This window comes from Diceros bicornis, chromosome 32 (assembly GCF_020826845.1).
Source record: "Diceros bicornis minor isolate mBicDic1 chromosome 32, mDicBic1.mat.cur, whole genome shotgun sequence".
NCBI lineage: Eukaryota > Metazoa > Chordata > Mammalia > Perissodactyla > Rhinocerotidae > Diceros > Diceros bicornis.
The window spans coordinates 33,034,880-33,058,558 of record NC_080771.1 but is presented as its reverse complement, the minus strand read 5'-3'; the positions used below and the strand labels follow the sequence as shown (position 1 = coordinate 33,058,558).

The following is a 23,679-nucleotide window of genomic DNA, read 5'->3' as shown; positions in this document are numbered from 1 at the left end:
GCTCCACGCGGGACTCCAGACCTGCCTCTAAGGAGGGGCCACTGACATCAGCATTCCACGGTCACAGCCAGGCGGGCAGCCCCACGTAACATCTGGGGGGCGATTTGGGGACACTGTCTAGCTTGGGAGAGGTGGAAGTGGGACTGCGGAGGAGGGAAGTGTGTCTTTTCAGTTTCCCTTTTTGTGTTTAAGGGGAACTTCCCCTGAGAGGTCTTGGTCACACAGCAGTGCTGTAAGAGCAGGAGGCCCTGAGCCAGTCCCTCTGGGCCTCAGTGTCTTCAGCTGTCAAGTGGGGACAATGGCGCTCCTTCACAGGCTGCCACGGGTCGTCCCGAGCCAATGCAAGTCCACGCCCAGATCCCGCAGGCGTGGAGCCACGCTCCATCAAGGGCAGTGGGGACAATGGTTCCTGGGCGGGGACTGGATTTGGGGGAAGTGGGGTCTTGTGGGTGCCGGGGGGGGGGCTCGTGTCCTGTTCCCACACAGCACTCCCAGGGGGACAGGATTCTGAGGAGACCCAGGGCCAAGGGCCAAGCCTGGTCAGGAAGACTCTGCCTGTCAGGGGCAGCGAGACTTGGGGCATGGAGCCTATCAGAGTGAGTGAGGTCAAAGCCAGGGTCCCTCTGGTGAAAGCAGGTGTCTGGATGGAGGAGGCCCCAGGACTCATGCCAGCTGTGCCATGTGGTGAAAAAACCAAGCAAGGCCCCTGCCCTCAGGGGGAGACACACACACACACACACACACACTCACTCACACAAAGGTAAAACCGTCTCACTGCAAAGGCTCTCGGAAGGACACGCCCGCAGCGCTAGGAGAGCAAGAAATGGGGAGCCTGAAGGTCAGGGAGTCAGGGAAGCTTCCTGAGGAAGGGGCTGCGTGTGAAGCTCGGAGGATGAGTAGGCATTCCCTGGGAAGGGTGGGGAAGAGCATTTCACGGGGAGGGAACAGCGGCTGGACAGAGAGGAGAGTGCCTGGGACAGTCCCAGAAAACCAGAGTGGAGGGTGGGCTCTGGAGGTTCCAGAAGCCTGGGTGTGTGGGGGAAGATGAGGGGACAGAGGTTCTGATTGCATTTCAGGATGACAACTCTGCTTGCTGGCCTGGAGAGGGATCTGGAACTGTTCGGTGTAGACATGTGGGCAGACCAGTTGGGAGACTATTTCTTTCATGAGATCAGGCGAGAGAGGACATGGCCTGAGCTAGGGAGATGGTGGTGAGACGGAAAGCGGCTTGTCCAGGGGCCTGGGGGCGGGTGGGATGTGGGGATGAGGGGAGTGAGGCACCCAGGATGACCCCTGGGTCTCTGGGTGACACAGCTGGATGGCGGGGGTGGCCTCACTGGGAAGGACGACTGGAAGAGCTGGTTTTGGAGGGAGGGCGTCAGCCGGCCGCCTTGGCTACGCGGAACCTGAGCTACGGGTGAGAGACGCGAGACGTCGAGGTGCACACTTGAGGCTGGAGAGTTGCGTTGTCCACACACGGGAGTGTCGTCGGTGGAGAGACCACAGAATTGACTGTCTAGACCGGGACCCTTCCAAGAGTGAAGGGACACTCTCTTAGCAATGATGCCAGGACAATGGCACCTCAGACAGGGACTTCCCCACACAAGCAGGGACGGTGGTCCCTCTTGTCATCGCTGTGCAGTGGCTGGAGATGAGATCCTCTAGGGGAAAGAGGGGACTCCTGGGACCGGGCCTTGAAGGGAGATCTGTCAGGGTGGGGGGCGCCGAGGACGCGCTGGGAGAGAACGTATCTATCAGGGCACCAAGAGTGTCTGGGGCTCAGAGTGGTCCACAGTCCTGGCCACTGCCCACAGGGCACCTGCTGGAGTTAGCCCCTTCGAGGGCACGTGGGCCTCGGCACAGCTGTCGAGGAGTGGTGGCTTTGTGAGCCCACTGGGGAGGACTCCAGCGGAGGGGAGGAGATGGAGCCAGTGCAGATGGCCAGTTCTCTCTGGAGCAGCACATAAGGCTAATCCCTCGTCCATAAAAATAGCATCTGGATATTGGAGGCAGCTCTCTGGTCTCCCTCCTTCCCTGCCAAAGTTATCAAGAAGGGACTAAATTATGCGCTGGATGTGCTGTCTAATGAGCAGGAGTGAGGACTGAGCCCCAACTGCGTGCCAGGCGTCACAGATTCAAGGCAACGCACTTGAAATGGACAAGCCCGGGGTTCCGGCCTTCCTCACAGAGACCTACAAGGCTTTGTGGTAGGTGGGCACGGCCGCTCCCCTCTCTTCCTTCTCCTAGGAACTGCCTCTGGCTGTTCATCTCTCTCCCCACCACGAAAACTGCTCCACTCGACGGGTCCAGAGATAAAGTGGGCTTCCAGCTGGACCAATCATAGGGCCGGTTTCCCCATCTCCAAACTGTGCCGATCATCCATCATCGCTCCACCCAGGCCAGGGTTGAGTCGGGGATAACTAGCTGGGGGACCCAGAGGTGGTCTCTGGGGTGGCAGAGCTGTAGGCAGCCCTGCTTTGTGCCCTGGGGCAGAGGTGAGTCTCCATAAGTGGCTGAGGCTGCAGAGGACCAGCAGGGAGCCGGGGCCCTGGGTGGCAGCTGGCCTTCCTCCGCTGCTCCGGCTCGGCTGCTCCACGCTGGCTCCGACTGTGTGCCCGGCTCGTCTACCCCTCCGTGGACTTTCGGAGCTGACTTCCCTGTTTGCCCTGAACTAGCTGGAGCTGGGAGTCTGACCTGACCCACAGGCAAACACTGACTGCTCGGATCTGAGAGACGATGTTTGATTTAAACCTTGGAACTGTCCTTCCCAGGACCCCTCCCCCTTACCAGAATATTAGTGTCATGACATACCCCGTCCCTGGTCACCTGGCCCTGGGTGGCTGCCTTTCCGATTACCCCCATGACTCCTGCCAGGTCCCTGGCCCCCTGCTCTCTGAGGCTTTGCTCGGGGTGTCTGGCCGGGAGGCGGGTCGGGGGTGGGGGGGAAGCACAGACCCTGGCGCTGGTCAGGACACGGCTCCACTCTCGCCAGCTGCTCAGCCCTCTCTGAGCCTCAGTTTCCTCATATGTAAATAAGAAACACTCCCTCGGGCTTCAGGTTGGGAGGTGCGAGGAACAGCTGGCCCAGCGCAGATAAATGCGGCTTCCTTCCCCTTTCCTTGATGGTCTCGAGTTAGCCAGTCACGAAACACAGACGCAACTTGGAAAACACGAAAAACAAAGGCCAGAAAGAGACTCGGGGTCCCCTCTATCGATTCTGCTCAATTGCAAATAATGCAGAAACTTTCTGTGGTGAATAGAACCCACGGGGTGGCCTTTGTTTCTAAGAACAGATCAGAATGGACTTCATGTGCCAACGAACACCTGAGAATCCAATTAAAAATCAGAAAGAGATGCTCACTCCATTTAAATCTTAAATTTGCCTTATGCTTAATTTCAAACAAAGTCCAGAATAAGCTGAGGCTTGCAAAAATGTTAAGAGATTTTTCACCCCTTTTATGCCACATACAGAACAAGGGGAAAGCAGCCCCCTTTGCGGGAGTGTTATGCCCCCAGATGACCAAGAGAGGGCACAGCTACGCAACCCTTAGTTGCTCTTGACCTGGAGGGCAGTGAAGGTCCAGCTCTGGAGGGGATGGGGGGCGGGGGGGAGAGAAGGGAAGAGGAAGGGAGGGGAGGGGAGAAAGACACGGGATGGTGGGGTGGGGAGAGAGAGGCTGAAAGAGAGAGAGAGAGGCAGGCACCAGAGTGACTCCAGCCATCGAGGCAAAGCTAGTTTGGGGCTTGTTGGACAAGGTACCAGCTGGGAGTGGGGCTCCTCATCTGAAGGTGGGCACCACTTGGTCACCAGGAGGTGCTGAGGACACCTCGAGCAGCCGTGCAGTGCACAGGGCAGAAGCTCCTGCCCGCTCTCCTCCTAGGGAATGAATTACTCCACTCAGTCACCTTGTAGAAACTGAACAGAAGCCAGAAAACCACCAAAACTCTAATTTCCAGATAAGGGGATGATAGATTCCAGAACCCATATTCAGGTGAGGATGACGATGGTACTCAAGGTCCAGATGTGTGAACATTCACATTAAAGACAGTAACTGGTGAACTTTAAATGCTTTACGTACATCGCCTCCTTTGAGCTTCTCGGCAGCCCTGAGGTAGGTGCCGCCGTTGTCCCTGTTTAAAGATGGGAAAACTGAGGCAGAGCGAGGGAGGGCAGGTGGCTTGCTCCAGGCCACCTAGCTGGCAAGTGGCGGGCCAGGATTTGAACTGGGCACCGGCCACAGCCAAAGCCGGTGGCCTCAACCATTTTGCCACACACTGCCTTGCAGAAAAGGGGCCTGTGAACAAGTCAGAGCAGGTTGGCCCAAGCCCATTAGCGCCCTGTGAATCAGAATTAATCGGAACTCCAGCAGAGCCCAGGTCTGAGCCCCCACTGAAACCCTTTCGGATGGGATGGAGAGAGCTGGGGTCTGTCTGAACCACAGGTCCCACAGCAGTGCGAGGAGAGCCCTGTGGGAGCAGGGCTGCTCTGAGCTGGGATCTGCGGTGGGCGGCGGTGGTGGTGTGTGGAGCGCTGAGGAGGAGCAGGCTCCACGGCGGGGAGGGCGGAGTGTGGCTTCAGCCTTGAACCTGGGGCGTTATGGAAATTGACTACTAGTAACAATTGAGCATCTGCTGTGAGCCTTTACAGAGAAAGATACTTTGCAGAGAAAGATACTGTGGTCAGAGTGGTTGCCAGGATCCCCTGAGAGCAAGTGGGATGGAAACCAGGTTGGGGAGTCAGCGACTATGGCCATAGCTACTGTGCCCCCCTTGTGCGGTGATGCCACCTGGCAGAGGGTAGCGCTCTCTTGTAGGATGTAAATTCACGCTGGGAGCTGGTGAGTAAGCTTCTCTCGCCTCCAGACCCAGCTGCCGTCTGGTTTGACTGCTGCCGTTGCAAGGACGACAAACGTACACCTGGGCAGTCTGATCATCCCTCAGAGGAGGTGGGGAGCCAGGCCGTTTTGGCACCGTCTGCCCTTCCAGGGGTTGTAGGTAAGTGCCGGAAGTCAACAATGAGGGCTTTCCTGTAACACACACGAAGTGAGGGGAATTGCGGCTCAATGCAGTATGACCGAGGCGTCATCAGCTCTCTCCCTTCGGTGACCTGGACTGAGGAATGGAGAGGGACACCCTCCAGCCTTATCCGTCCATCCAAACCCATCCCTCTCAGTCTGTTGGGGCTGCTGTAACTGAATACCAGAGACCGGGTGGCTTAGAAACAGCAGCAATTCATTGCTCACAATTCTGGAGGCTGGAAGTCTGACATCAGGGTGCAAGCTTGGCTGGGTGAGGGCCTCTCCTGGTCACACATTTCTTATATCCCCACATGGTGGAAGGGGCTAGGGAGCTCTGTGGGTCTCTTTTAAACAGGCACTACCTCCATTCACGAAGGCTTCACCCTCATGACCTAATCACCTCCCAGAGGCCCCACCTCCTAACACCATCACCTTGGGGGTTAGGATTTCAACATATGAATTCTGGGGGGACACCAACATTCAGACCATAGCACCATCCCTAGCCACCCATCTGCCCATCCACCCATCCAGTCTTCATGGAGCACCTGCTATATGTAAGGCATTGAGGGAAATAATACGACAACGTCTGACAAAAATGGAAAATTACTGACGACCGTGGAAGCTGGGTGATGAGCACACAGGATCATTACACTGTTTTCTCCACTTCTGTGTATTTTGTTTGAAAATTTCCACAATCAGAGGTTAAATAGAGCTAAGGCATGAAACGTGGGCATCAGGAGCTGTTGTCCCAGGGCCCCCCGCTGTAGAGAAGCAGCTGATGCGTGAACTCTTCCTAAGCCTGCAAGTAACTCCAGAGCTCGAGGGCTCTCAGGAGTAGCTCAGAGCAAGGCAGAAAAGCACGAGACAGCTTCCACCGGGATTCAGGAAAAGTGACCACTGTCATGCGTTTGTTATCAGGCAACAAGTCACATGCCGAAGACAGAGAAAGACCAGGGGATGGGTCTGGAAGATGAGGAGCATGGAAGCAAGGCAACACACCTGTCTGAGAACACAGCCTCGCAGACACCCACCCCCCTCCTTCCTCCTACCACCACGGCGACCGCCGGCCCCTTCAGGCTTGTCCTCGTGCCACATGCTGCAGACCCTCTTCCTAGGGCACCCACCATGCCACTGGCTGGCTGGGGCCCAAGGGCACAGAGACATCCCAGAGCTGATTCCAGCTTACGAGGTCTCGGATCTCAAAGAGGACCACCACACCATCTTACATAACCACGTGTTTAATGCTGCACAGAACAAACTTGTTCTTTACTGTGAGGTTCATTATGAACTTGAATCACTGTACTTGTAGAGTCTATAATCCAATTTAAGCCCCAAGCAACACCTCTGGTGCTCAGTGATTTAACTTAAAAACTTTGTGTCACGAAAGTCATGAAACTTTTCATACGTTCGTGATCTCCAAAATTTACCTAGTAATACATAGCAGAGTCCTCTATCCCTTTGCAACGAGTGGTGAGAAATGGGTAAAGCACCCGTGGCTGAATTATGTTCTAAGCGTGAAGGGAAATCTGTTCTCACCTGGGCCGTCCGCCCAGGTCCCTGCGAGGCTGACCCATCCACCCCGGGACGAGAGCCGGCAGAAGCTCCAGAGCTTTCGGAAGAGGAGGGGCCACAGCACCGAGCCTGGGCAGGGAGCCAGGCCGCAGGCAACGACAGAGTCTCCCAGAGAGAGCACAGCGTCCCCACCGTCTGTGTCCACCTGTGCCCCCCGCCTCTTGCACCAGGAATTGCACCTTTCCTCGTGCAGTGACGGCTAGGGCACGGCCTCACAGGGTGACCCTGCTAGGGCCAGAGAGCCCAGTTTCACTTGCTTTACTGAAAAAGCTCTTCTGCTACATGACCCCCCTGACCTACCCAGAAAATGACCCTTTTCCGAGTCGGGGACGCCTTGCTTTAGGAGAGGTCTAAAGTTTGCTGTTCTTCTGAAACTGGGCCACCAGGCTGAGGACCTGCTCGGAAGCTTTGATGTTCTTCGAGCTGAGGTAGGCGGTGCTGTTGGCGGCCGTCTCCTCCAGGTGGTAGCGGTAGTTGACCATCAGGCCGCACGAGCCCGAGAGGCCCTTGAGGCTCACGTCGGCCATCCAGTTGATGCGCCACAGCACGGCCCCATTCTGCAGGTGGAAGTTCGCCACGGGGTTCAGCGCGTAGCCCCGGTGCTTCTCCCCATACAGGTACCAGGCACAGAGCCTCATCAGGGGCGCCTGCAGCGCCCGCACCAGCTTTTCAGACCTCACCCACTCATTGCTGCTGAGAAAGCCCTTGAGGGTCTCATTAACGGGACCACCGATGATCTCAGAGATTTCTTTACTTTCAGAATCTGTAAACAGTTCATTCCTCCCGTGATCCTTTGCTTGCGAGTTCAGGAGCCCCAGAAGCCATTTGGTGAATCCGGGTATAGGAGACAGACTTGAAAATGTCCCGAGGTGAGGAAACTCTTTCTGTACGGCAGGGTTGGGGTGGGGGAAGGAAGGTGGAGAAAACACACACACACAATTCAGCAGCTGCGTCACCGATACAGAAACTCCTCCCCGTTTATCATTTATGTGTCATTAACCTCTGTGTGCCTCTGTAGAGTCTACAGAGTGATATCTGATACGCATTAATTTTCTTCTTTCAAGGAACGTTTATTAAGAATCTGGTGTGTGCCAGGCCCTGGAGGCATCTTGTGTCCCCAGGGCAAGCCTTTACCATGGTGTCTCCATCTGCACCACCGTTCATGCTGGTTCGAGGGACCTGACTGACATCAGAGCTGGGCTGCTGTGAAGTGGGACTTGGTATGCCGTCTTCTGACTATAGACCTTGTCTTTCTAGCAGACCAAGCCCCTCCCATGGACTTCTCTGTGGCCACAGAACCCGGTTTGGTGCTTGGCACACAAGTACTCAATGGCTGTTTGTTGAATGAATAATTGATTGCCCAGCTATACCACAGTGGATTCAGAGGATGGGACAGAGGGGAGGCAATGGGTATTTCTCCACATCAGATGATATGGTTCAATCATTACTGTTCAAATTACATAAAGATCTCAATAATCATTTAAAAAAAATCCAGTATTTTCTGATTATAAATGTAATATATGCTCACTATAGAAAATTGTTTAAAAATGTATGACAAAAATAAAGAAAACCACGATACTCTACTACCCTGAGATAACTACTCTCAATAGTTTGATAAAGTATAATTCCTTCTGGTCATTCTCTAGGCAATTTTTCCATGAGTGAGACATTTATTTCATATCCTGCTTTATGAACTTACAGCATGAGCCTTTTCTCATTATCATTAAAATTCAAAAACATAATTTTAACAGAATAACATTAAGAGATAAGACTATCACATGATTTTCCTAACCGTGTTCCTTTCACTGGGCACCTGAGGTAGCTCTCACGTGTTTGCTCTCAGAAAGCCCCGTGGTCACTCCGTGCACAAGAGGACCACGGATTCTCTCTGACAACTTTCTGGCTCTTGGCCGAGAGCTGGATGGTGGCTGACCCTCAGGATGGCTGTGGGGCTCAGGGGCGGCTCCGATTGACTCAGAGACGGAGCCCGTGGCAGATTACCCAGAACCCCCGATCCTTCTACCTACCCTCACACAGCCCCCGATCCCGCCCCATTCATCAACACCTGCAGCAAAGAAGGGATGAGAAGAGACCGGTATTAATTAGATGTGGCTTCTCATCGCATTTGGGGAAAAAGTGGTGGAGAGTGATCCTAATGAAGCTGATACTCAATGAATCTCAGTTCTCAGATTCAAAATTGGTTATGAATTTAATACAAAGCACGTCAATATCTGAATTCCACTCTGTCATTCTCTGAGGAGGAGCGCCTGCTGCCGCTGTGTGGAAAGCCCCGGAAGCAGAGGACACCGGGCTCAGAGCCAGTTATTAACTATCTCATTATTTCACCTAATAATTAGACCTTACTCATTACAGTTCCCCCAAGCCCCTTAGGAGATAGTTTTAAAAAGCCTAGACCGAGGGGCCGGCCTGGTGGCGCAAGCGGTTAAGTGCGCGTGCTCCACTGTGGTGGTCCGGGGTTCGCTGGTTAGGATCCCGGGCACGCACCGACGCACCGCTTGTCAAGCCATGCGGTGGCGGCGTCCCATATAATGGAGGAAGATGGGCACGGATGTTAGCCCAGGGCCAGTCTTCCTCAGCAAAAAGAGGAGGATTGGCAGATGTTAGCTCAGGGCTGATCTTCCTCACACACACACACACAAAAAAAGCCTGGACCGAGAGTGGACTGCACACTTGTGTCGTAGGGCGCTGAAGTGTCCTTCTCAGGGCAACAAAGAAAAGTTATAAGAAAAAGAAGCCAGTGTATCCACCTTCAGGCTGCCTGGTCTCACCTCGACACCCTCCCCCAGTGCCCGAGAGCGCCCAGCTGGTAAAGTCAGGGGCCAGGAGCCCGGGGAGTGCGGGCGAGGGTGGGTGGGGGCGGCCAGGCATGGCCAGGGTGACTATCAGATGCTCCCTCCAGACTGGGACGCGTGGGGTGGGGGATGCCCTGCTCACGACTGTGCGGGGACAACACGTGCACCTCAGCGGGGCCGGGCACACACCAGGAGCCCGTGGGGCAGCTGGTGCCCTCAGGACACGTCTGCAGCTGTGGCCACTGGGAAGCTGGCTTCCGGATGCCTTTTTCTCAGCACTGGGTCCTTCTCTCAAGCAGTCTCTGGGCTCCCAGGAAGTGCTGAGGGGCACCTGGCACTTTTCCACCCCCCTCCCTCCCTCCAGCTCCCATCCTCATCCCAGGCACACAGGGGCGCTGGAACAGGGTGGGACCCAGGCCCTGACACCAACGGCCTCGCTCACCTGCAGCTCCTTCACCACTCGCTTTATGAGGAAGGTGCCCAGCTCCACGCCCTGCAGGCCCTGCTGCGTCAGGCTGATGGAGTAGAAGATGGCAGCGGCGATCCTGTTCTTCTCCTCCGTCTCCGACGGAGGACACTCCTTCACTATCGCCTGGAAAACACAAACCACAGTGACGGCTGGGCTTGGGCGCACCCACAGCCCGCATCCCACCTTGCACTTCGGGCCATGAGAAAACCCGCAGAGGGTGGGCACCAGAGGGGAGCTCGGGCCCGTCTATTCCAGGTCTGCGCTCTGAGGACTGAAGGCGGCCTGGCCTGCGCTGAAATCTCTCTGGAGGCCGCGGCTGCGCGACTGCCCCGGGCTATGCGCTCCGTGCTGTATCGTTTCTGTCACTTTGAAATTCTCGTGCAAACCTTGCTCAACGGCAACTATGTCCCTTTTGTCTTTTTCAGGCCTTTGTGCAAACTGAAACCTGATGCAGCTGCTCCCCTCACCCGGGGACACCCCGCCGACCCTCATCCTCGTCCGGGCAAACGGCTCCGCCTTCCGCAGCTTTCCTGAGAAGGCTGCTCGTGCTACCCTTTAGGTACTGTCCTCCCTTCCTCTGAACTCTAGTTCTTTAGGCTTCTCAACAGGCCAGCGCAGTCCTATATAATTTTTCTTTTAAGAAAGTTGCCTTTTATGACTCTTCTATGTACCTTTTGATTTTGGGCCACATCCTTGTTTTTTCTCAGTGAAAACAACATTTGCACAGACACATTTGAGAAGCAATCTTAGAAATGACGAGCACTCGGAAGTCCCGTGGCCACATCCAATATGATTAGCTCTGAGTTTTGACTTCGGGGTTTGAACCCGGGTACCTGCAGGTCACCTGACGGGAGCGCTATAGCAGGAGGGCACCTCTAGTTTGCTTTGATGCAGGTACACAGCCTGCTTCTGAAAACACTTAAACTTCTCTCACTCCCACCAGCTACACTGATGTTTGAAGTCGAGTTTGGCCCAGAGCCCAGGATGAGGTCCGGGGGTCCACAGACTTTCTGGAACTGTGTGTGGAAGGTGCGGGGCTGCGCATATCCCCCTGGGGAAAACTGCTTCAGCTTTCATCCCCTTCGGCTGCTCCAAGGGTCTTTTCCGTGACCCCCGAAAAGATGAGAACCGCTGCCGTAAGGAAAGCGGGGCAGCTGCTGAAACGGAGGCAGCCACACCTCCTGGGCCCACGCAGGCCCTCTCTCTCGCACCCCGACTCTGCGCAAGAACTCTGCGTTCCCTCCTCCCTGGTCTTCATCTTGTTGAATTATCTCCTTTGTTTTTCAAGAAATCTATAGGTTATCTTGTGGTTCCTTATTTAAAAATTTCCAGGAAATCTTTTTTTAAAGTTTTCAAAGTAAAAATGACTCTTTCTTTGGTTATACAAATGCGATATGCATGATGTCAAAGAGGCAAAAAATAAACGCACAAAGAGGAAATCACACATTACTCCAAGATCTCACCCAATCCTGCTGCAGACCTCGGATGAATGCCTCTCCAGGGCTGTCTCCTTGGCTCTGTGTGTACACTTAAACATGCATACACACAAAACTGTGTACACACAGAACCGTGTACACACAAACCTCGCACACGCCCAGAGGCCCGATTCTCCACTCACAGAAGGTGCCTGTCCTCAAGGCCAGCAGGTGGGCTGGGTTTGAATCCCGGTTCCATCCGTATTTGCTCCATCATCGTGGGCAAATCACTCCAGTTCCACTAAGCCTCCATTTTCTCCTGTCTAAAACCAGGACACTACTACTAAAAGTACCTATTCACAGTGCGCTGTGAGTAGTAACACACGGAATGTGCTTGGCAGGCTGACGGGCACAGGGTGAATGCTCAATCAATGTTATAAACAAGATCACACTATCCATGCTCTTCTGGAACCTGAATTTTCACTCAATAGTAAGTCAACGTTGGCTTTCCATGTGAAAAACATACAACTACATCAACACGTAGATACAGGCGTAGGAACCCAGTATCCGTGAGGACATACCAGACGTATGTGCCATCATTTATCTAGCACATCCTCGACTGAGGGACAGGCAGGTTATCATTTCCAGCCTTCCAAAACCATAGACAAGGCTGCAATACAATCCTGCACACGAGGTCTGGGTAGTTATCTCCCCAGGATACATTCCTCAGAGCGGAATTTTAGGTGTCAAGGAAGGCACATTTATATTTTCATAGATATTGCCAAATTGTCCTCAGAGAGGCTGTAATAATTTCTAGTGCGTCAGAGGGCTGGCTCCCTCAGACACAACAACCTAAGGGGACTTCTCCCTGGGGACCAAGAACGTCTGCCCATTTGTCCTCCTCGGTTTCTCTACCTTCTGATACGAGGCAGCGTGCCCCTCCCGTGCCCTGTCAGCATCTCTCCCGTCGCCTCACGGGCTACTCCGGTCCCACAGCCCTTGCCCACCATGGCCTCGTGGTCTGAGCAAACCCGCTGTGCCCCAGGGCCGTCTGCTCCCCGCCTTGTCTCTACCCTCCTCGAGATCTGCTCCCCTATTTCCAGGCCCTGCACTGGCCCTTCTGTCCCCGTGTGTGGGCAGGAACGTCTCAGACGTTCTCACCAACTCCTTAAGGAGAAGCCGTGCTTGCCGCACGCAGGGCCTGTCCGATGTGGCTCCCATCTCCTCCACCCACTGGGCACACAGCACCGAGTCTTTTCGTCAATTTCTCAATCACACGTCTTTGAAAGCTCCCCACAGGCCACTAACAAACGCCGGAAGGTGGACCCACGCGCCCTCCACCTCTGCCCCTCACAGCTCCCGTCCGCCTCACAAGACCCCTCTGCAGGGAGCGTCCGCAGTGCCTCCGCCCCAGTCACCCCGGAGGGATGCTCTCCTCGGGCCCTGCTGTCCACACGTGGCGTGTCTGCACTCTGCCGCTACAAACTTAGAGATTTTATGTAGCCAGTTCAAAAACCCACAAAAGCCTAAAGCAATCTATTTGAAAAGGGATAAAACCAAGTAACAAAAGCTTGAGGGACTGTGCGGGACGCCCGTCTTGTCCGGAGTTGGCCGGCACAGGCACCTGGATGCTGCTGGAGATCTCGCTGGTCAGGGCCAGGTGCAAAACGACCAGGGGCTCCCCGGGGGTCGAGCAGTGGGAGAAGAAGTAACACCTTCTGTAAGGGCCCACACGCCGTTTCATGTCCATCCAATTTTTCACAGGATGCACAGCCTCAGCCCTGACGAGAAAATTATAAAGAAATAAGAGAAATGCACAAGGTAAATAACCATTCCTGTTCATATTATTCACTAAAGTCAAATAAATCCTTTAAATACGGCTTTAATTGACTCTTCCAGAAATTCAAAGACAATCATTTTAATGTGAAACAGCCCTGATTGAGAGGAACTCCAATTAATGACCATTTTACACAAAAAACTGTGCTCTCATTCTTCATACCTAGTCTGAAGGCTAGTCTGCGAGGCCCTTGGGAAGCACCGACGCAGCAGATTTTAACTCAGAAACCTACTCAGACGCTTAATCGTTGAACATCCTGTCTTTTCTTCCCTTTGGCTCTCTGCAGTTTTGAAGCCAATGCTGCCAAGACACATCTTTCGCTCCATTTGTCCAGCAAACTCATGCTGAAAACCATGATTTTGTTGTCAGCCTGCGACGCGGCAGCAGGCACTCTTAGCCCCTTGAATTCGTCACACTTCAAATTGTACGATGTTTCTCAAACCTTAGATTCCATAAAACAACACAGAAGGTGAAGATCCTGAGGGGGAAAGAGGTTCTCCTGCCTCGTGAGGACAACCATGACATGCTAGCCTGTCATTACTGTGTCCTGGACACTGTAAATTATGCACGATATAGTTAACTTAGATTTTATCCAAGGGAGAAATTTTAACCACTACAGCAAACAGTTGCTGCTTGGATTGCTAATGTAAACACTTGGCCGGGGAATGCGTATAGCTCTGGTAACGCGGTCTCGGGAGAAAGCGGGCCTGTGTGCTTTAAACACGAGGATGCAAACGAGACCGCACACGCAGGTTTACCAGCAGACCGATCAGGTTCCCTCTGCTCCCTTTCCTCCTCCGCGATCCGGACATCGCCGGCCAGGCCAGCCACATTTGTGCACACTGCGTTTGGGTTTTATTAGGCTTAGAACACGTGAAGGGAGACTGGTTTTCCGCTAAAACGTAAGAAAATTGAGAAGGGATACTCACTCACTGATCTTCTGAAGCACCTCACACGGCGAGTGCCAGGTGACCCGCTCCAGGTTCAGGAACCCCGAAGAGAACCACTCTGAGAGCATGCCTTTCAGCACTCCGTTCATCTCCTGAGAGGAGAAGAGAAAGTGTCGGCCTTCCGAGGGAGAGAGACGCCGCCTCTGCAGCGTCGGCAGCACAGGGAATGAAAACACCAAACGCGCAACAAGAGATGTGCAAAACGGCTCTCCAGAAGGCCTCTTCTGAGAGGTTTCTAGTGAACTCTTATCTCAAACCAGGGAGACTGAGCTCCGCTCTCTGTCTAGACTTGACTACTTCAATCTGTCAGACACCCGAGTGGGCGTATTCAATCTGCACTCAGTTCCCCAAATCAAACACGTGCCCATTCACTCCCGTCGTGACCGCACTGCAGATGTAAAGCTAAGGCAACAGGGAACAGTGCGCCACGCGGGAAATGCTGGCACGGCAGCACAGCGCGCAAGTCCTCACGCTCTCGGGAACAGTCTTTGATACGTCAGAACAGCAGCCTTGGCTCCTAAGAGGAACAAGTGCTGGGTCCGGGACCGCACTTCCTCAGCTCTGAGATGCGCGCTGTCGTGTTGTGACGCCTCTGAAGTCAGGCTGCATCTTTCCGAGGACGGGGGTCACAGTTTAATGGGAGCATTTGTTTCTGCCTTAGTGAGACAGAAAATACTAGCGTATCTGTCAATGAATGCATTTAGATTTGATGGAATTATTCTAATTTCACTTCACTCATTAACATCTAATCTACTTCCAAAAATGATTTGAGTCGACTTTACCATCCAAGGCACGTTTGCACTGAATCCTTTCAAGAAAGAACGGAACAGGAGGTGGGCAGGGAAAGGACAGGGCGCAGGAGCAGAACCGTCTCGGTTTAGCAGACCCTGACCAGCGCTAAACAGGTAACGGCAGAAAGCTTTCTGACAGCCAGAGTGGGGAGGACGCCCAGGGCAGTAGACACAGCATGTTGCTCCTCAATAGCTGTTTTCCCATTCTTCCAAATAAATAGAAGCCTCATTTTTTAGCTAGGCACATGGCTGTCCAAAATAAAGATAGCATTGCAGCCAGGGGCAGTCACGTGACTAAATTCTGGCCAATCAGATGCAAGCAGAGGTGTTCTGCAGCAGCTTTTGAGAATCTTAAAAGATGGTAGGAGCATGCCCTTTGCCTATCTTTTTCTTTGTCCTTCTCACTGTAGGCTGGCAGGTGATGTGATGGCTAGAGCTGCAGCAGCCATCTTGGGCCATGAGGTAACTTTGGGGATGAAGGTTTTTCAGGGGAGAGCAATAAGACAGGAGTCTGGCTCAACTGAGGGCATCACAGAGCAGAATCAGCCCTGGGCTGCTTACCTCCGGACTGTTACATGAGAGACAACCTTCTCTATTATTCAAACCACTATTATTTTGGGTCTCTGTTACTCAGAGATGAACTACATACTAACAGATACACTGAATATTATTACTGAATAATAGTCAACATCTTGGCACATCTGGTACAGGATTGACCTTTTGAATCTTTGTATAAGAATTACAAAGACCGTGATGATAACACCCGTAAAGAGTAGTATTACAAAAGCTTTAAAAATGTTACAGGGCCATTTCCCATTTTAATCCCTGGCAAAAGGTCAGAGGACTCAGAACTTTGTCCCCTGAGGATAAGTTGCAGGTATAGATTTGGTGGCTCAGAGAAGGTTTCAGAATGAAGTGAGATCCATCTTTAAACATTTAAGATCTGGGGGAGAGAAGAGGCCACAGATTTGTCCTGTGTGACCCCACGGGGGCGAGGAGAGGGGGGTGGATCTAGGACCAACCAGGGGAAGTCACAGACCGTCAGACTTGCACTGAACTGATGTAAAGAAGAACTCTGAACAGCTAGGGCTGTCCACAGATGTGCTCCTGGGCCAGGGACCCCCCACCCCCACCCCGTGTGACCGCACACAGGGACAAGAACTGGGTGGAGCCGTTTTAAAAAGGATTTAAGCATCGGCTAGGCCGGCTAGGCGGCTGGACCAGATGACCTTTGCAACTCCTTTTAACTCCCGATTCCATAACCTCGTTTGCTTTACTCAGCTCTAAACTCGGTAAGGGCAGAGGTCATCTCTGATTCATTCCTCTAGTGCCCAAAGCATTCAGTAGGGACTTCCACGTGGAAAATGGTTCACAGATTGATACAAATGAAAAAGAGGAGAAAAATCAGGAGGATGGTGATCAGGAAGCGGCAGGAAGGGAGGGTGAGAGGGTTGCTGGCGATACAGAACGACTCTTTACAGAACTGCACTTGCTGCACTTGCCCACACGGCTCCTCATCTTCCTGGGGCCCTCACACACTCTCGAGTACATGCTAAAAACCAGGGACCCTCTCCCCAGAAAAACGCACACACACTGATGCAATTCTGTTACAATTTCCTAGGGTTCATGGACCCCTTTGAAGCTCATCTATGGATCATCCCCAGGGGTTCACGGCCCCCAGGTCAGGAACCTCTGCACTGAATGCTTAGGAATAGATTAGCCAAATCCCATGTAAGATGTACTGGCATCTCTACCACATTCATAATCAGAAAAAGCCAGAAATATCTACTCTAGTATTAGTTCACTATTAATTATGAAAGAAAAGGTTTGGCTGATGAAAGCTCCTCCTCTAAAAGTCTCTTCCTTCTATTTTGGGCTTTGACAGCTATAAAATGTGACACTGGTGCACGAGAACCAGGAATCTAGGGTAAAGGTCACCAGCCTCCACTGCTTAGTTCTGATGAGGTCAGCTGCTGAGCTGGAATTAACCATGGCACGGAGCAAGGTGCCAGGATCACCAAGAGCAGGAGGGAAAGAAAGCCCGTACGCTTTATGCTCATGAACTCAGTAATCACTGAGCAATAATCCAAGCCTCAGACACACAACTGCTGGGGATATTGCGGCGACGCCCAAGTCAGTGGGAGGTCTCAGTTCTTTCTGCACTGCTAATGCCAATTTAGAAGACCAGCCAACAGCCCCTTTCAGCAGAGAAAAAGCTGTCTCCAACGCTCTTTTCTGAAGCTCTTGGCTCTTAAGATGTCCCCATTTTGGGTATGTGAAAAAAAGCTACTTTTCACTGCTCAGAAGCCCGGAGCCGGGGAAGGGAGCTAAAAGCAATTGGAGAAGGTCACAGAGCTGGAGCTACGATGTTTTAGGTACAATTCCAAGTCATATAAGCTGCTACCCCCCAGGTGACCGGGGCACACGTTTCTACCTACAAATAAGTTCTCCTTCAGCTAGCTAAGCACAGAATTTAGTAGAACCAACAAGGACTCTACTATATTAACTAAAAGCAGGATAAGCCACCAAAAGAGGCTGCACAGCAACTGTCTAGCCCGGCTGGGCACTGCACCGCTGGGCGCGCTGGCCGTGTCTGATGTGAGGTTAGTCCCTTCTCTTATGTTCCCGCCAGGCTTCTGTTACGGCTTCCATACCCGCCATGTCACCGGAATTTCTATGTTCAAATCGCCCATCAAGAAACCCTTCCGTTTTCTAAATGCCAACTTCTCTCTAGTGCCCACAAATCGCCGAACAGTGCTCAGACCTGCTGCTATGAGGGGGATTCAACTTGGTTTCATGGGGGATTTTATCTGTAAAAAACTCAACTCTTCAACCCAAATGGGTCTTTGGAAATGTCTCTGATAAACCACAGACACACAGAACTGTCCCCCACCCCACACCCCATAAGCAGAGCACACCTACACACACACACACACACACACACACACACACACACACACACACCCTACAACTTCACAGGCCATCTTGTTCAGGAGGCATCTGCCTATCAGATCTGCTATCTCAAAAAACACAACACAGACATCTGACCTTTGCCACGTTGTCAAAATTTTCAATGTAGCACTTGTACCTTCCCATCAAGGAGACTTGAAACTGACTCTAAATTCATATCAAAAAAGATTAAGAATCTCCACGGGAGAGAAAAGAAACCTGATCTAAAATATCCAAGGAAAGAGATACACCCACCCTGGCCTCATGCCTTTGGTCTTCATGCCGGCTACACTCGAAATGGAAAGGCCAGTCTTCCGGGTTCTTCCCACATTTCCAATAACCACAACTCTTGGTCAGAGACCGAGGTCTTGACGAACTGTGCCCTCATTTGTAAACCGTATTTTTACTCCACAGTATCCCTCAGGGCCTTACAAGAGAAGCAGGCTGACTTTGAGTTGAGCATATGGACCACCAGCCGAATCTCTCACCTCAGAGCAGAGCCAATGGGTCCAGGTGAGTTACACGACTTGGCTAAAATCACCTAAAATCATGCCTCTAACGAGTGGATGGCAAAGACAGGACCGGGACCCAGGCCCTCCACTCCTCACCCGTGCTTCTTCCACTATAGCCACTGTCCTGCAAAAGATACTGACTCAGCATCCTTTCGTGGCCTCCCATTTGCCGGTTATTCTAGAAGTGCCTTTGCAGCCTACAGGATTCAGTGAACAGGAACCTGTGACAGCATGCAGGGGACCGAATCCATTCCGGGGAAATGCTCAGCCCCAAGTACACAGCAGCTCTGCTGGAAACCAGCGCACATGCACTTGACTTCACCCAGCAAGTCCACAGTCAGCAGGGGCTGGGAAGTAGCACACCTGTGTGATGGGTGCTGTGTACACACAGTAGGGTGCTGAGCCCTGCTCCCCCAGTAACAAAGGGCATCACAGGCCCATGGGGGTCTGGGACTCCTGCTCTAAAGCTTCGCGTGCCAAACTGCCAGTGGTTTCTAACACTGAATTCCTAAAAGCAAAAGTCCTAGCTGAATTGCTCCTTTAACTTGGATGCAAAATCCAGAACGAGGCAGAAGAAACGGAATCCAAGTGAACTGCAAACCTTAAGTGATTCTGGTGAGAGGTTACAATATCAGGTCCCAGTGACTATTCTCTGACTGATTTCAATGATAGGGATTTTAAAAATTTTTATGTAACTCAATAGAGCAAAGCAGAAGGGAATCAACAGATTCAGCCACTAACAGTTAGATGCACTCAATATAAGATCTGACGAGAGTTCTGGTGGAGAAGTGGAGGAGGCATGATCGAGCAGCGAGAAAAGGCTTCTGCACCCAACATGTCCAGACCATGCACAGAGGCACAGGTCAGGCTATCCTTATTCATCCTCTGTTCAAGACATCTATTACTGGTGACTTTTTGCCTGTCGGTACACAGTGTTTTTTCCCTTACGCGTGTGCACAGCGTTGGCTAAAAAAACAAGGGAGCCCTAACATCTGAGGACCTGGCAGTGCTGGCAGCTCCAAATTTCCCCGGGCCAGCTCCTCTCTCCCGACAAGTCTCAACGTCACAGCTTTCAGCTGCCACGATGTTCCTGACTACGCGACAGCCAAGAGTTTTCTTGTGGGGGCAGGGCAAGGGGACGAATTAAGGAACGTGTCACAGAGTTGGAGGATTTAGAACTGAACGGGACATTAGAAATCACCCAGGACCAGCGCCCGCTGAAACCTGCCCAGGGCGGTGCGGACGTCCGATGTGTCTCTCTCAGCTGTGCAGAAACCTTCCAAGCCTTTCTGGGCTCCCTCCCAGGCTCAGAACGCGGAGTGGAGCAGTCTGACGTCAGGACAAATGGGAATGATCAGTGTGCCGGCTGTCTCACGGCAGGCCACCCGGAGTCTATCTCACGCTTCATTCATCATTTTGCTATGCAAGAAACTGAAGACAAGGAGCTGATCATCTAGTTGGGGGGGGGGGTGGATAATACATTTCAAACACTAAATTCTGTGGTTAGTCATAAAATCCAAGTGAGGGGTACAGATAATAACATATGCTATCAAGTTCAAAACTGGGTGAGACACCCTGAGATGGAGTGATTGTAAGAGCTGAGTGAACGAGCTGGGGGTGGAACAGCTCTTATTCTAATAGGCCTCCCCAGCAGGAATCACAGTGACAGGGGTTCAGGAACTTTCCATCCAAGAGCTGGCCTGACTGGAGAGCAGGGCCTATGGAGGGGAGCAGGTAATGGACGGTGAAGCTGGAAATGTCATCCAGGACGGCTTGGTATGCACCAAAAATGCTGAAGGGAAAGACACTAAATGCGATCCCTTAGGCCACATGAGGCTTGATGATTTTCAGCAGGGGAGTAAAGACTGACTTGTGGTTTCAGAGAAAGATGGGCACTGAGACTGCTGATAAAACAGAAGCTCGTACAAATCGTGGAAAGAGGACAGTCACAACTAGAGAATATTAAACTCCTGATGTGGTGACAGTACATAAAACAAACCCCTCAATTAACTGGGTTGTTTTATCTTGCCCTTGATTTTATAGAAAAAGGCAAATTCTAAGAAAACAAACCCATTTTAGATTTAGTTAAATTGTCGACTCCGAGACAGTGTGTAGTGACGAATTACACACTGCGGCTCTCACCAGCCCTGGACTCTGGGCACTGCACTTGACCTCGACCAGTTAATCACCTCATCTGTAAAACTGTTCCCTGTGGCTTGCTGAGGATGAAATGAACAAATGTGTGAAAAGCACTTACCACCCATCATGCCTGCTACTAACTTTTCCCATGCTAGACTAGAGGCTCCTGGACCAAGAGACCTTGGGGCCTAGAGCACGTCTGGTACAAGAGAAACACCCAGTGGCCACTTGTTGGATGGATGGAAGGGTGGATGATTGCATTCTGGGACAGGTGACATTCTACCTAATTCTCCAGCCTCCTGTGCAATAAGAATCAAGTTCCAGAAGGACCACCATGGAGCACTGGTCCTTGCTTCAAGAAGAAAAAGCCTGCTTAGATTGCAGACTAAACCCAAGCCTCCCCCAAGAGGAATCAGGTGGGGAAGCACGCGGTGTGTGGAACATGACCTCTCAGCCATTCTGATGGGGCTTGAGCCAGAAATGTGGTGAGTTCAGACTGCGACCCTAGGTAACCCTTAGCACTGTAAATTAACCAGCTATCATGAGCAATCAAATCGTAGCACTATTATCACTGAGATTAATCCCATCCTTAACTATACCCATTGTTTATGCATCTAAGGCTAAGTGGTCAGGAAAGATAAGAAAGTCTCTGATAAACACCATAACTCACATAGCATGATGGGGTTATAAAGCGTGGTGCAAAGAACCCTGGGCTTGGATTTGGGTGGGTGATGGGAGACATACCTATTTGCTCTGAGTTCTCGGTCAAGTCACACGACCTCAGTGTCTATTTCCTTTACTGTAAAAGGGAACATGCGCATCACTCACCTAAGAATGAGGCAATGCACATGAAAACTATTATGCCAGTGTTAGAGTTCTTAAAATGAATTAGGACATAATCGTTCAACCATTCAATTTTTTAAAGCCAGCTGCACCTAAAAATGTTCTGAATGTCAGAAACTTCCTGAAACATTTACATCATTTTATGTTCACTAAAAGGGCAAGTTAGCAGTCCCTTCATATTTAATACCAACGGTATAAAAGGACTATATTCAACTACCAGCAGTCTTTCAAGTCATCATTATTTAAAGCTTAGAGTATGTATTTGCATCTAACATGAGCTCACTGTGCTAAGCACCTGATTCTTCAAGAAGTCACCTTAGAATCCTCATATTTCAGGGATGAACACAGGAAGGTAAGACGCCTCGCCCGAATTTATGCCACAGAGAGACCAGAAGGCACTCAGACTCCTAGACAGTGCTGACCTCGAGTTCTAGTCATTTATGTGCATTCACAGGACTTCTTAGGGCAATAGCTTACACATCGTGGGTGTGCAATTAACTTTTGCTGACTCCATCCAGGTTTTCAGAAGGCTGCCTGATGCTCAGTTCGGTACTGGCTCAAGTACACCAGAGATGAAACCTCTCAGCTAAAATAACAAAGAAGAGACTTTATGGAGCACGCTAATCAGGTACGATGTGTGACAGTCACCTTAGAGGTAGGCACTACACAGCAAGGACCGGAGCGAGGCAAGACTACAGGGAGGCAAGGATTCAGAAAGCGTGGGAAGGAAAAGGACTGGGTTCAGGGGGTTGTAACTCGGGGCGAAGTGTGCACGGCTTCAGGCAGGGCAAGGCGCAGCGTCTGGGGCTTGAGGGGCAGGTGAGGACTACACGGGGAGGACCGCAAGAGCCCGCGGACCTGGGTGCGCGAGGCGGGGGCGCGGCCGGGGCTGTCCGCGCTGCCAGGGGGCTGGGGGCGGCCCGGGCGGGGCCTTACCCGGACGTGCGGCCCCTCCACCAGCTTGAGGGCCTGCGCCTCGAGCAGGTCGGCGCGCAGCCGCACCAGGAAGCGCACGCCGCCGTCCAGCTTGCTGATGTGGTGGAAGAGGCCGCGGTAGCGCGGCACCAGCGCGTAGCGCAGCCGGTCCTCGGCCTGCAGCAGCACGGCCGCCTCCCGCGGCTGCTGGCGCAGCTGGAGCACGCCGGCGCTCTGCTCGGCCACCTGGCCGTGGTCCACGCCGAAGCCCCGCGCCAGGCGGCCCAGCAGCTCGGCGCGCTCGGCCGCCGCGGCCAGGCCGCCGTAGAAGCTCACGAAGTCCGCGCACTGGCCCTCGGCGGGCGCCGGCGTCTTCTCGCGCAGCTCGTAGACCGGCGTCGCGGGCACGGCGCGGCGCAGCAGCTCGTCCATGGCCCGCTCCAGCGCGCCCGCCACCGCCGGCCCGCTCGACAGCCGGGGTCCGCACGGCCGCGGCCGCGGGGGTAGCCGCAGCGGGAGGAGGCGTCGCGCCGTCAGCCCTGGCTGGAGGCCTCTCATGGCGCCGGGCGACAGCTGCCTAGGGGACGCCGCCGCCACCGCGATTCCGGCTTCCGGCGCGCGCCGGCCCCATTGGCCGAGGCCGGGGGACGGGCGGGGCGGCGGCCAATCGGAGGGCGGGGCGGAGCGGCGGAGGCGGGGCGGAGTGCGGCCCGAGGCCAAGTGTGGCCAAAGGTCCCCGCGGACGCCTGCAGCGGCAGCAAAGCGGACGGCGGTTTCAGGGCGCCGTCCAGCGCCCTGTCAGCTGGCCATGTGAAGTGGCTGTCTCAGCCATTTCTCTTCCCGCACCGCGTCGGCGTCTCCTCTCCACCAGGGCGGAGCTCTCCAACCTTCGGGTGCATCAGGCGCCTGGGGGACGTGTCACGCATGCAGATTCCTGGGCCCTGCTTCCCAGATTCCGATCCAGTGTCTGGGGAGGAGCCGAGGAAGCTGCGTGCTTAGGAAGCGTTCGTGGTGGTGATTCTCTGGCAAGGTAGCCTTTGACTTGACCCCGCCTGGGCCCTCTGAATTCGTTGTCAGTCTTACTATACAGCTGACTCCCAAAGCTGCAGCCCTGGTCTCTCCTGAGCTCGGCACCCAGACTTCCAGCTGCCTGCTGGAGAGCTTTTCATGAATGCGGCAAACGGGGCTCGCCTAAGCAGCTTGTTCCCCAACCTGTCCCTCCTTCCTTGATCCTCATTCATTCATTCATTCATTTATTCAGTCAACAGTGTTTATTAACCGCCTGGTATGTGCCAGGTCCAGTACTAGGCACGGGGATAGACTAATGACCCAGACAGACCTGATGGTGCCCCGCAGAGTTTACAGTCTAATGAAGGAGACAGACGATAATGTAGGGGAGGAAGGCAATTCCTGTACCCTCTAGGTCCTTCTGGCTGGTCTAAGAATTAAATCGACA

At 53.0% G+C, this 23,679-nt stretch overlaps 1 protein-coding gene across 1 annotated transcript; it reads right to left on the bottom strand.

The window, feature by feature from the left end:
• Positions 1 to 6,238: 6,238 nt before the first annotated feature.
• MLYCD (malonyl-CoA decarboxylase) lies at positions 6,239 to 22,781 on the bottom strand. Its single transcript, XM_058528364.1, has 5 exons — positions 22,245 to 22,781; positions 14,054 to 14,166; positions 12,912 to 13,068; positions 9,846 to 9,995; positions 6,239 to 7,474 (listed from the first exon to the last, which is right to left on the bottom strand). The coding sequence occupies exons 1-5, from the start codon at positions 22,779 to 22,781 to the stop codon at positions 6,941 to 6,943; spliced, it is 1,491 nt and encodes a 496-aa protein (XP_058384347.1). The 3' UTR covers positions 6,239 to 6,940.
• Between the last annotated feature and the right edge of the window lie 898 nt (positions 22,782 to 23,679).

Coding starts and splice junctions, on each gene's coding strand:
- MLYCD (XM_058528364.1), bottom strand. CDS start 22,781: ATGAGAGGCCTCCAGCCAGGGCTGACGGCGCGACGCCTCCTCCCGCTG. Junction 14,167..22,244: donor TGGAGGGGCCGCACGTCCGG/GTAAGGCCCCGC, acceptor TTCTCCTCTCAG/GAGATGAACGGAGTGCTGAA. Junction 13,069..14,053: donor GTGCTTCAGAAGATCAGTGA/GTGAGTATCCCT, acceptor TTTTCTCGTCAG/GGCTGAGGCTGTGCATCCTG.